The sequence below is a fragment of the Polyergus mexicanus genome, unplaced genomic scaffold (genome assembly GCF_030449975.1).
Source record: "Polyergus mexicanus isolate NDT 795.1 unplaced genomic scaffold, iyPolMexi1.0 SCAF_1, whole genome shotgun sequence".
Lineage (NCBI taxonomy): Eukaryota > Metazoa > Arthropoda > Insecta > Hymenoptera > Formicidae > Polyergus > Polyergus mexicanus.
The window spans coordinates 10,825,369-10,838,955 of record NW_027223321.1 but is presented as its reverse complement, the minus strand read 5'-3'; the positions used below and the strand labels follow the sequence as shown (position 1 = coordinate 10,838,955).

The 13,587-nt window shown below is 34.5% G+C and overlaps 2 protein-coding genes across 2 annotated transcripts; one reads left to right on the top strand and one right to left on the bottom strand.

The window, feature by feature from the left end:
• Nucleotides 1-43: 43 nt before the first annotated feature.
• Nucleotides 44-8,075, bottom strand: Ranbp21 (exportin-5-like protein Ranbp21). The gene is made up of 9 exons (XM_070298168.1): nt 7,871-8,075; nt 6,428-7,128; nt 6,042-6,350; nt 4,531-5,934; nt 4,146-4,400; nt 3,909-4,032; nt 3,480-3,813; nt 2,957-3,326; nt 44-2,782 (listed from the first exon to the last, which is right to left on the bottom strand). Exons 2-9 carry the CDS (start codon nt 7,112-7,114, stop codon nt 2,624-2,626), a joined length of 3,642 nt encoding a protein of 1,213 aa, XP_070154269.1. The 5' UTR covers nt 7,115-7,128; nt 7,871-8,075; the 3' UTR covers nt 44-2,623.
• A 1,486-nt stretch (nt 8,076-9,561) lies between these two features.
• LOC138938460 (uncharacterized) lies at nt 9,562-12,961 on the top strand. The gene is made up of 5 exons (XM_070305448.1): nt 9,562-10,052; nt 11,486-11,696; nt 11,804-12,015; nt 12,110-12,385; nt 12,490-12,961. The coding sequence occupies exons 2-5, from the start codon at nt 11,562-11,564 to the stop codon at nt 12,755-12,757; spliced, it is 891 nt and encodes a 296-aa protein (XP_070161549.1). The 5' UTR covers nt 9,562-10,052; nt 11,486-11,561; the 3' UTR covers nt 12,758-12,961.
• Nucleotides 12,962-13,587: the final 626 nt, after the last annotated feature.

Sequence of the window (13,587 nt, the reverse complement as noted above, 5' to 3'; positions counted from 1 at the left end):
GTATGTATATGTATATGTATTTATATGTATATATATATGTATATATGTGTGTGTGTATATATATATATAAATGGAATGCTTGAGAAAATAGTGCATAATGCAAACTTACGAATTTAAATTACAAATTAAAACACGTCGCTGATAGAGATAAAATAGATAAAGTATGCGAGACAGAAATCAAATATAATGTTTAAAAATTCCATTTTTTACGCGCAAAATATAATGTCCTAGTCAAACCAGAAGACAAACGAGAGATGAGATAATAAAAAAGTTTTCGATTAAAACATTTTTGATATGTGATATTGTAATGTAATACTATAGTAGAATTGGTAGTAATTCATGTCTGTTTGTATGTGTGTGGGTGTGAGAATTTCTTCTGACACCACCTTAACAAAACATATTTAAGATTCTAAACCATTTGAATTCTTGTTATAACGATTTTTGCAACAGTTTGCAATTAAGTTCCACGTTTAATCAGTTGCTTATTCTTTTTGATGCATTAATCTCGTCATTTGAAAGTTTACTGCATTTTTATATTAAGACCAAACGTAAAGATAAGACAAACTCAAAAAATAGGAGTATAGCGAGGAATAGACTAGAAAAATCGGAGCGAAGTCGCTGAATCTGGTATTAAATCCGAGTCTTTCTCGCTTTCAGGCTTTTACCACTGGACTATTAATGATTTATAAAAATCATATTTAAAATTTCTTTACAATTATTTATCTTTTTTTAACTGGTTTTTTAACTTTGATTCTTTTTACAAGTTTTGGAAAGAACTTTATGGTAGATGATGGTTTTCGACTTGATGATGAATTGTTGAAGATATCCTTCAATCAACCATAATTTACTCAAGCATTTTTTGTACGTTTGGCTTTACTTTTGAAGTTTTTTTTCTATTTTTACATTAAGATTGTCATCATAATATACAAATATTTCTTCGTATATTCTCGCGTGTAAATCTTCTTGATCAAAACTGCCGTTTCGATTCATATGTAAATGTAGTACTATATAAATTTGATTCTCGTAAATTGTACCAGTTTCAATTATTTCGCGAGAAAACTCGGTTGTAAGGAAGACGTTGATCGACTTTTTGTTGCATATATAGATACATTTCCGGCATCGATCCATACCTTTGAAAAAATCAACGAATTATATAATATGAACATTTGAAACAAATATATATGTATAAGTATGTAGATGAGTGATTATAGTTCATTCTCTTCTATTCCGCTATATGAGATTAATCAAGATTTTATTGTACAATATGTGTGTGTGTATATACTTATATGTATAAATATGACACCGAATAAATTTTACTTTGAATCCTTATAATATAATATAATGCAATAGATTTGCTCATTTTAGCCGCACTTTCTGCAAATTTATACTTTAAAAAAAATAAAAAAGAAAACTCTCATAAAGCTAAAAAGAACAAACCTAATGTGCTATAGATATTATGGACTTTGGAGACCTAGTTCAAAAAGTAGCAAAGAAAAGAAAAAGAGAATGAATTATATACTACAATATTCGGTTTTCCACAAATCAGTCATAGCTTGGAACGTGCCTTCTTTTTTTCTTTCGGTTATAGAAAGCTTATAGAACTTAACTTTACGATTTTTAAATTGCTCGTTTTGCATACATTGTTAACTTTTTGCTCGCTAGTTCCTTATCATAATAATTTGCTGTCTTATTGTACAATCCTTCCACAGTCCATCTCAATTCTTATGTCCTGTACATATGCCACGAAAGGCATTGTGTGATGTATATAAATATCTCGGAAATTGTTTTTTAACAATGATGTGATTGAAATGTATGTTAAAATAATGATTACGTGTATCAATAAATTTATATTCTTAGAAGATTGAATGTTGAATGATGAGAACGTTCGCAATTTCGAATATGATGAACACGAACGAGATCGACCGTCACTTGCTCACACACATTTGTTTGAAATTAATTAGAATAAATAAGAATAACCACAGAACATAAAAAATTCTCTATATTTGTATCGCCGAATCTTTAGCAGTTTGAAATTGACGATCGATTTCAAAATGAGCAAAAAAAGAAATCTATCTGAGAGTCAGTCATCGTAAATAATTATCTGATGACGTGTTCATCAAATGTGTTTATAATTCATATTTGATATATCCGAGATTTTATTTCAAGCAGATAATGATTGAGAGCATGAAATGCCCTTAGATTCTTGAAATATCACCTCGATTTTTTTTTTAATGATTGCAATATTTACTAAAATTTGTGCGCCATTTATATATATCATTTTTTTTATTTTCATCATAACCGACATTTTTCAAAACATTTTGAAACAAGTATAAATAAAAAACAATTTCTGAAATTTGCAATTTTTAAATATGCAAAAATGCATATATCAATGTAAGGCGATATTTAATCGCGCTTTAAATATAGTTCGTCATATCTGCAAATTGTCGAAAACTCGTATTCTTTGTCAGAAAAAAATACGCTATTTCAGCAGATTTTAGGGCTCGAATATCTTTTTCTTTTGCGCCATTGTATAGCCATCTCTGAAAAAATCTTTTTACAATAATTTATAATTGTTTATTGAGTTAAACCAGCTATGTAAAATATGATTCGCTAAAATTGTCTGCTACGTAGACCCAGCGAACAATGCTGTTATTCCCGTATCAGTGGCGTTCTTCGATATGTCGTCCACGCGCACTTGAGATTTGCCGAATATTTCTATTCGCGGTAAATTGTCTATTTTAACTTCCTTGCGAAACAATTGACCTACACTTCTGCCAATAAGCTGTAAAAGACGTATCAAAACCCGGCCATTATTATTTTTAATGTATGATACAATAAAAGAATCGTGAATCATGCATTTGATTTTACAAATTTTTGTTTTAACAAGATTTTAAACATAGGCATAAAGTTTAATAAAGCATTATCTATGTTTATCTTGAATATTGCAATTGTATACCTGATTTGTAATTTTCTTGAAGAGATCCTTCTTTCCCTTTTCAACCTTGTTGCCCTTTGTGCTGACCACCGCCATTTTTTCATCGAACCGTTGTAAGTCGGCAGGATTGACTCCTGGGATCTGTTGCATCACTTCGATGATATTTGGAAACTTAGGTCTGAGACATTCATAGACTTGTGCGCCAAGGGTAATGAGGGAACCTTGATTGGCCTCGTGCTGACCATGCAGTTGTAAACCTTGGAGAACGGCGACCATGATGTGCGCTGCCATGGAAGGAGTGAGACTACCATCAGCTGCTAGTGTTCGTACTACGGGTCCAGTCAACATCGTCGCCTTGAGACTCGCGTTTGAATCGTTCCATGCAAGCGCCCTAAAAATAATAAGATATAATATGGATCGAAAATGCTCTAAAGAAATATATAAAAATTAATAAAAAAATTTTATTTATCTCATAACTTTATAATGAAATTCGTACGGTATTATTGCCTTACAACGGACATCTTATAATTGTATATCGTATTACCCTAATACACATAGGACGACGCTGTGACAGGTGGACGGATGACGCAGAACGAAAGCCCCCAACTCGCTGACGACTTCGGCGACAATGCTGTTTCCTCGCGAAAGAGGTGGATCCACTGCCATGCCCCCACTGTCTTGATCCATGCTGTCTGGAGGCGCAGCATCGCTAGCAGCTCCACCGACTAGAGCCACTTTTAACACATCCACGAAGTCTCTGGTCAGATTTCTGTTGAGCATGTCATCAATGACTTCTTGTGTGTCGGTATTCTCGTCCAAACCACCGGATTCGTAGAGACGCGTAATGTACTGCCACTTTGCGCTTAATCTTTGGCACACTGAAACAAAACCGCATGGTATGTATAATTTAAATTTATTCGATATGATAGAAAACATAAAAAAATTAAATAAAAATTATGATAATCATACTCACTATGTGTAGATACATGAGCCAATACAGGTACTAGTACGCTTTCATAAAAAGCTGGTGGGCACGAATATATGAATGGCTTCATAAACACACGTATAATCGGCCGCAGTCTGTAGTCTGGAATCACCTGGAGAATTAGATTTTTTTTTTATTTCTGTTTAAGAAAGAATGCATATAACATAAAATTGATGAAAATTAAAGGATTATTGGTAAAATCGAAATAGTATTTTATTAGATTACCTCCATGTTCGAGAAAACTGAATTTAGCAACGCTAGTGCAAATCCGGGCAATTGATAGAAATCTCGGCCGATCATATGACAGCCGCTGCCTAGCATATGGTAGCACTGATCGTGAATTGTGCTGAGAAATGATTGCATTCGGACCAGGGAAGTGCTCGAGGTCTGATCCGTCTCACTAGTATTATCATTGGTCACATTTACACCCAATAGATTCGCTTTTTCCGATTCCAAAAGTCCATAAGCATTTTTGTAACTCTAGGATAAAAATAATTGTATATTCAAGTCTGTTTAATATGAAGAAACTATTGATCAGCAAAATAAAACATATTTAAAGCCAAAAACTTTGAATATTTTAATATAATATTATTGAGAGAAATAATATTACCTCCGAAAGAAGGGAAAGAGCGGCGGGAGTGAAGAGAGCATTCATCGTTCGCAGCAATGCAAATAGCGTCGGCAAGATAGGAATTACGTGGGGTGCAGCGGGATTTCGGTAGACCGGATTACCACTCTCGCTGAGTGCAGCAACAAAACCACCTCTTGCCGCGCGATCAGGATCCTCTGGAATGGAGCATCGCTTGACCACACTCAAAACGGTACAAATGCACATCATGAGATCACTGCGGTTGTATCTAGCCGAATCTTCTAGCATGTTCTCCACTGATGGTCTATCCAATCCCACGAATTGCATAAATTCCGCTGGTCCCTTGAACCATTCCGTGCCCAGCGTGACGAATTTGTTGGACGCGTTGCCGATCACCTCCGCAACGAATCGATTCTGTCTTTCGTAGTCGCAAAAATGATTGGAGATGAGAAGCAACGCCTCGTACAGCATGACACTCTCCATTCGAGATAACGGACTCGGTTCTCGCGTCAGATTGCGTACCATTGTACGTATCTGCTCGAATACCGGCAGAAGTAGTAGCGGATACTTGAGACTGATCTTCACCATGAGACTAGCCGCATGCCGTCGCACGTTTTTGGTCGCACGTGAGCGATTGCGCTCGTTTTCGCCGGGCGCCTCGAACACTAACGCGGCGAAGATCTTCTCAAGAACGCGTGGCAAGATAGCGACGCCCGGCATGGCCATCGAACCGGTTGACATCGATAGGAACACGAAAAGCGCACTTATGCAGGATAATAGAGCGGATAGTAACCAAGGATCTTGGGGCGAGTAACCTAGACAAAGTTCTAACAGCTGCAGACCAGTCTGCACACTTGGCCGCTCATTGATCAACAAGATTCTGGACACAACAGAGTCCAGTGCTTGTGCAAGGGCTTCCCACTCGAGATACTCTCGATCATTCTGATCACTCTTGTATTGCAGATCCACCATACCCTTGGTAATTTTCGCGGTTAGCCACTGTTGCACATATGTGAACGTTACTAAGGGCGCTACCATGGTCGCATGCCTAAATCCCTCTAACAAATCCATTTTGAAGCGATGCAAAAAGATATTGAATTCCTCCTCCGAATCGTAATCAACGAGATAGTATGTGGTCATGCCGTTGCTCTGTCTACCATATGGATATGCGACACGAACTAGCTTGGGCGCTGTGTGTTCTACATATTTGGGCACGTATGTCAGCAATAATGAATCGTTCTTGATGTGTTCATGCTTAAATAACATCACCCAGATTGTATTCGCTAAATGCGTAAGTGTAAGACTCGAGTACATGGTAAATGTGAGCGCAGTGTCCAAAAAAAGGTTGAAGTGTGTTGGCCGTATGCTAGAGGCGTCATCTTTTCCCCATAAAGTGCAAAGTTGTGTCGCCATACCCGTCAGTACCTGAAATAAAAATCGTATAAATAATAGTTATTTTTTGTGTAATTTGTGAACACAAAAGAAATTTAAATTGATTCAGTATTAATTGGTGCGATTATCGTGAAAGTTACTTGTGTGAGCTTCTTCAGAAATAAATAATGATTCTCGTGGAAATTCGTAGGTCCGGCGAGAAGCGGTGGTGTGGTAGCTGCCGTATAAATAAATCTCAATGCCTCTTCAGAAAACAGGATCATCAATTGCTTTCGATCTTCGGCTTTGCCCTTGCGATTTACAATTTGGAGCAGGCATTCGGCGGCAGAACATTGAAATATAGGATCGCCCAGTAGGAGGCACAGTATTTGCAACAATCTTCCGTCCTCAGCCATTATGTGGTTTATAGAAACCCACTCGACAAATCCGGTTAGTGTGGACAGTACTATCTGTTATGATAACATGATGAAACAAATTTTAATTGGTTGAAATATTAATCATTGACACTCGTCTTACAAAAACTTACTTGAACGACTTTACTGTGTGCTGCAGCTTCGGATGTCTGTCCTAAGGCACTTTTCTTCTGAAATTCCGAAAAGTGTTGTTCCATTAATCTTAAGAAGAAACTAAAGATTTCTGCCATATTTGTAGTCAATGCTTGGTATATGTCTTTCCTCCTCTGATTGGATTCGAGTGTCTGTAGAAGCGCCACGTCTTCCACCAGTCTAAGAAATACTAACAAGACCAGTTCAGTCTGACTCACGCCTTGTGTGCAGGCCTGACTAAGCTCGGCTAGTAGAGTAGGCCACTGCTGAGGCCATTCTCGCTTTATCATTTCAACTACCACTCGCGATAGTGCGTCCTTTATGTGTGCCTCTTCCTGTAGCAATGGCTCAGTGCCTTCTTGAAGTAATTTCATCGCATTTTCCTTGATGAAGATCTTCTCTGACTGCGAGATCTGAGTCCATCTATACTTCACACAATGTTCCATTAGTTGTAGACCAAAATGACGTACCACCGAGCTTCTGTCTGGGAATCTTTGCGCTAGATATAAGCCACATTGTGCACATAACGGTGAGGATTCCTTAAATCTTTCACAAGCATTGTACACTTCCAGCCGTTGCTGCTGAGATATATCAGGTGACATTATTACTTCAACCACTCGGGCCAGTTCCGCCGATATCTGGGCGACATCGCCCACTCCAAACTCCATTCCTACTTAATGCACTAGAATATAAGACAAGAATATTCATTCAACATTTATAAGATATAATAAATAATACTTGTAGTAGATAAAATAATTCAAAATTTATTTTATTAGAGAATTTTATCAAATAAAAAGAAAAAGAGAATTATAGAAAGAAAAAAATAATAAACTGGATTATTTATAATTTTATTTCCATCTGTTAATGGATAGCATATGTGTATTACTTAACATGTAAAAAAACATCTCACTTAAAAATTTTTCTCAGAGATAATTAGTAATTAAGGACATACAGTATATCTAAAGGATACTAATTGTATTAAATATATATATATATATATATATATATATATATATATATAAAATAATCCAAACACAAAATGTCTCACAAACATCCTACATTTAAATAACATCTCTATACTTATTTGTCCATTTAAAGCTAAATAAAACAAAAGATTATTTTTCTACGATTAATTTCGATGTATATACTACATCTTGTGCAATTTTTGTAAAGCTGATGCAAGATAATTTGAAGATAATACTTTAATTTCTACCGGTATGTATAAATACCCGAATGCAAAACAAATTTCGTGTATCTGCAAAGGAATGAACGAACGGTGAGGAAATTTTCGAACGACCTCGCCTGGTCCAATTTGATTTTTAGAGAAGATATACGAGCAAATTTTCGATTTTTTCTTCCGCGAACACACGGCGATGAAGCAGCTTGTGCACCGATGCCTCGAGAGAAAACCGCACGCAACTCACCTCGCGAGATCGTCGTTCGAGACGGAACTTGACGGGGCCGCTTGGACGGCGAGAGGCTCTCCGGTATCGTACCGCGCGTCAATTCATAGTCCTAATCGGTCAAGAGAAAATTTTGCGGGTCTATGTCAATCGCGATGCACGCGGTACAACGATCGTGTGCAACGCTCTCCGCTAACAGTCATCAGCAGGTTCAGAAATGCAGATGCGGCACGCTGGCTAGCCGGACGATCTTATAGGCGATCACGTGCTGCCCTCTCGGCGATATTTTACTACGTTCATTCCGTGTATCATCGAAGGAAAGAAATATTAGAAGGAAATGTGATCAAAGATTCATTGGACCTGCGTTCAATATACGACAGTCTGATAGCCAATGGCAAGTGCGGTTTCTAACTAACGCCATTTTTATCCCTAAAAAACAAATTCTCCTATTGGATATCAGATTGTCAGGATATAGGGTGAATCTTTCACTAGCCTTTTCGCAGTTTAGATTCATTAGGCATCTGCAGTCGCGCGTTTAGATATTCGTGCATTATGACTTAAAAGGAAAATAGATAATAACTTGTGTGTATATATTTAAAAAAATATGTTTTGAACTATTTAATCAAGTCATCCGTGCACGCGAATATATCTAAACATGATGATCGAAAATAACCGCACGTGACCTTACATATCGGAAATGCCAAGGTATAATAATGAATTCTTGAAAAATGAATTATAAAAATTTTTTTGAATGTAAAATAAGTGATACAAGAAAAAAAAAGTATGATAAAATAATCGAAATTTAATAATTTTCCGCAATATTAAGTGTTTGAAAAAAATATGTTTATTCTTAACAACTATTATAGAGAGAGATAGAGATTTTTTTAAATTTTTGATTTCCGCAAAATCAGGATGAATCAGTTTTTTATTATTAAAGAAAGAGACACGGTTATACAATATAAATTTAACTTTAAAATTTTTTGTTGTTACATCTATATTGCACACATAACTGCATTCAATTAGTAAAGCCGCGATCCCTATATTATATAATTTCGGAAATAATTAATAAAAGATTAAACGATTAAAAACGATTTAAAGAACGTCTTCGCAATGAGCAGACAATATTTTTAAAATGTATTTTTAATATTTTTTGTTTATTATAATTATTTATTTTATATGAAATATTCGTTTGAAATAGCCAAATGTTATTATAAACATTTTTTTAATGATTAAAAGGAGACTTAACCGATTATTTTAATGTTTATAAAAATATTTCACTATATAAAGATATTTATAACAATGTTTCTCAAAAATTTTTAAGAACATTTTAAAAAATATTATCTTCTTTTATTAGGTTATTATCGTTTTTTAGATATATTTAAGATATCTTTTGACATCTTTTTATGTTATTTGGGATATGTCTACATGAAAAAAAGATTAACTCATTAATAAAACTCCAGTTTTATTTATGGAATTAAAATATCTCGTTAGCAGTATAATCTGTATTTTGTATGATACATTTAAAATTGAATAAAATTCTGGAATAATGTTTCGAAACGAAAGTCTCTTGCAATTCAGTTTTTGTCTGAATTCATCTAATCTACATAGTATTAGAAGCATAGTAGTAGAAGCGGAAGAATAGTCCGCGATACGGGCGGGACGATCGAGAGCAATCGCGGGCGGAGAACGTAAGAATTGCGCTAACAATAAGCAGTATATACACCTGAGCTCGCCTTTTAAAGGTGTTACAGAAGCGTGGTGGAAAACCGTATGCTACGATGAATGCGCCTTTCGCTCAGTTGGAGTAACAGCCGTTTCAGTGATTCCAGCCATCCAGCGGCGCGAGCGAGACGAGAGCGGACACGAGAGCGAGAACAAGACTCGACGATTGCGTCTCGATTTTACGGATCGGTTCCGAAAGCGATGCGCAAGGTTGCTGATCCCCGCGAACGATGCCGGGATCATCGTCGCGAGTCACGAGTGCTCTTTGAACAAGTGTATGCGTACAAACAATTTTGAGGAGAGAAATACGGAGGAAGAAAAAGTACGTGGTATGGACCAGAGGCGTTGAATATATTCTCATCTCGTGTAACCGAGCGATCGATATGTCGCGACGATCCAGATTCGGCCAGCACGTTTCCACGAGAAGAGGAATTATCTGCGGATAAGGATCGATGCGGGGAAGACGCGGATGAAATACAGGGTATGGCAATCGGTCTCTTCTCAAGAGCTAGCTACATACAAATATATCGAGCAATCCCGATATCGGAGATCTGCGTTGATCTCCGAAGTGATCTCTCAATGCCATACGTACGGAGAGCTTGGCGCGATATTTTTTCATTGACTTTTTTTTCCGGGGATCTGTATTAAGGAAAGAAATATTGCGCGCACAGGTTGCATTGGATCTGTAGCGCCTGCGCGCTTCATTGTCCGCTAATATTTGTGTATAAAGAATATACGAGTTTATTTAAAAGTGACGCGACTAATGCGCAAAACAGGATTTTAATAATCGGTTAGTTGATGAGAATAAATTAATCATTTATTCAGCATTTTAAACTACAGATCTATTAATTTTTTTTTTTTTTACAATGGATGGGCAAATTAAAGAGGATTGATTAGGGATTAATTTCGCGAAGAAAAAAATTAATAAAATATTGAAATTGATCTCTGATCTGGAAGATGGGATATTTAATTTAAGAGAATTTCTTGCGATTCATTTTAATATATATTTACTTTTTTACGGGGCTCCAAGCATTTCTGAATAAAATGCAACATATCAAATTCGATTAATCCGTTGCACTGGAACGCGTAATAATTATTAATCACAATTTTCTGTAGTTACTTTTAAAAAATGAGATTATAACATTCTTTTTATGAGAAAGGTCAGAGAAATATGACACGATTCGATAAAATATGCGTATATTGTTAATAAAATGCAACAATTTATTGTGAAATGATATTGATGAAGTATTACCTTGAAAAAGAGTCGCGGAGGAATGATCGGAGGCGAAGGGTATTGTCGTGTGCATTGTCGATCGAAGACGTTGCACATGTCCTTGCCAAATGACATCATCGTACTAAATAAGGATTTGCCCAGCACGATGTACGCAATGCTGGCACTGCCTACGATCAAGAGACAATCCAATGATAATGTATTAGTATTTTGCAATCAATATGTGCGGACAGTATACTTAAAGAAATATATGCCATACCTTTTCAATGATGTATTTAATTGTGCAGAGAGCATTATATAATTCAATTGAAATATTTTCAAATAACAAAAAGATATCCAGTAAAGTCCAGTAAAAGTCCAGATAGTCCAGTAAAATTTGCTACATCAAGCATTTTGTTAAGTGAAATTATAAAATCGAAAATATAAAAAGAATCTTTTGAAAACTCGAATATAATTCTTATTCCTTTCACAATAATATTATAAAGTATTTTTGTTGTAGATTGATGCAGTATAAATGATGTATATGAAGCTGTTTTAAAATTTTACAATATACATAATAAAAAAATATATTTTTATCATATATTGCATGCTCACAATAAGCATAAAAAAATATTCTATTTCTTATTGTTTAAAGATTGTAATTTCTAATAATTAATTGATAAATAAATTTATTTCTGTTTTAGATGAACTCTAAACACGAATGTTACTGATATTTGTCTTTAATATCCTTGCGCGAGTGCATTGATACAGACTTCAAAAATGCATACTTCCAGATATGCTGGTTATCATATTAGCGCAAATCGTGATTACATTACAGATGGAGAAGAGAGCCACAGAGCTCCTTCAGATCGTACCGTATCTGAATATATCGTTGCCAACGAACATACTACCATGGTATAATATATATTTATGACAAAGATATTTTCTTGAATAAAAAAAAGAGTTATATTTGTGATCTTAATATATCATATATTATCTCTATATTTTCAAATTTCTTCCAGGTAAAACCAATAAAAACAAATCATACAGACAGATATGACAGAGAAGATAAAAGATCCAGAAGCGCGCACAATACTCGCGATTCAGTATTGTCTGGATCTTCGAAACATAGTTTACATCCGCTTAGTAAAAGTGCCTCGCACGGCAGTATTTGTGACAATGGTTCAGATATATATGTCACCAGCGCTGCATATAGAGCCACTTCTGACATAAGGTTGTTAATATATATATGCATATATTAAACATCGCGATATAATATATATATAATATAAATTATATTAATGTAAAATGTATTTTGTTATAAACAGTCGGGTATCACGCTATAGTCTAGCACCAAGCTCCAGATTGGATCACAGAGCGCCTAGTCACTACAGCTATGGTTCCGGCAGGTCGGGTACTTCGACAGTGAAAACTCGTACGTCACGGAAAGGTGGTATAATTGTGGAAACTATGTCAACACCCAATCCATTCTGTCCAAACACTAAGGGTGTCTGTTGCCTCATGTTACTTCTTAATCTTGGCTTGATCCTGATTACTCTGGGCTTTGTTATTGTCATACAATTCTTCCAACCATTAGTTGTTTGGTAAGAGCACTGTATAACAAGTTGTGCAATTTGTGTTTGTATCATGTGTATATATATATGTATGTGTGTAAGATATTTTTAACAACATAAATATCTTTCTTTAGGATCTTAGGAATAGTATTTCTGGTGTTTGGATTTTTGACATTGATTGGAAGTCTCGTATATTGTGTACATGTATTCAGAAATGCCAAACACCCCCATGATATCAATCCAGAAGATTTATATTGGACCCATTATTGGCAAGGTCGTGTTGGTTCTACAGCACCTGAAGTTTATTATAAAGCGGAAGATAAGTATCAGGATGATGGCTATAGTGACCGATATAGCAAATATTCAGGAAAATATTATGACAGGCAAAGTCAAAGATATTGATCAAAATATAAAAAATAGTGTTAACTATTAATTGACCAATTACTCTGACAACTCGTAATTCTATGAAAGATTTTGGAAACAAATGATAAATAAAAAACTAATCTCTGTGCAATAAAATATACTACTTATGTTTTTGTATATATAGATATTGTACTAACACATTTTTTCCTATTCTGGAAAAAATATAAATTGTAAATTTACCTTTTTTATATTAATAAATAATCTAAAAGAAAAAGAAATTTTTCTTTAAAAGATAACTTCCTCGATACTAATATACAATTTAACATATCGATATATTTATATCTATAAGGATATTCTAAAATAATTGATTATTTATAGTATTAAAATTATACGTTTATGTATTTTATATACATCAAGTACATTTATATATATACATGTATAAATACAAATAGTAACTACAGAACAGTAACTACTATTTAATATAACAATTTTAATATAATATAACAAAAATGTATTTGTTAAAATACTATTCTAATTTCTAAGATTAAGTAATTATCCCATTGTATAATCAAAAAGATACGGATTCACAAATATGCCGTTTTTATCAATCAAATAATAAAAAGATCTGTTTTCTATTTTAAGTGGTATACATACTCCACGATCTGTTCTATGTGAAGTACATCTTGCCTTAAAAAAAAAAATATGTATATATATATATATATATCTCAAATAAGAAATATAAATATTTTATATATATACAATATATTGTTAGCATTATAATATTATTATTACAATTATTATCATAAATATATCAAAAATTAATTTACAATCTATAGTTTTAGATACTACAATGCGTTGATACCACTGCT

What these genes read in the sequence shown, in the direction of transcription:
- Ranbp21 (XM_070298168.1), bottom strand. Translation starts at nt 7,114, where the DNA reads ATGGAGTTTGGAGTGGGCGATGTCGCCCAGATATCGGCGGAACTGGCC. An exon ending in CACACAGTAAAGTCGTTCAA is followed by an intron (nt 6,351 to 6,427) that starts GTAAGTTTTTGT and finishes TTATCATAACAG; the next exon opens with ATAGTACTGTCCACACTAAC. An exon ending in TTCTGAAGAAGCTCACACAA is followed by an intron (nt 5,935 to 6,041) that starts GTAACTTTCACG and finishes TTTTTATTTCAG; the next exon opens with GTACTGACGGGTATGGCGAC.
- LOC138938460 (XM_070305448.1), top strand. Translation starts at nt 11,562, where the DNA reads ATGCATACTTCCAGATATGCTGGTTATCATATTAGCGCAAATCGTGAT. An exon ending in AGAGCCACTTCTGACATAAG is followed by an intron (nt 12,016 to 12,109) that starts GTTGTTAATATA and finishes TGTTATAAACAG; the next exon opens with TCGGGTATCACGCTATAGTC. An exon ending in TTCCAACCATTAGTTGTTTG is followed by an intron (nt 12,386 to 12,489) that starts GTAAGAGCACTG and finishes ATCTTTCTTTAG; the next exon opens with GATCTTAGGAATAGTATTTC.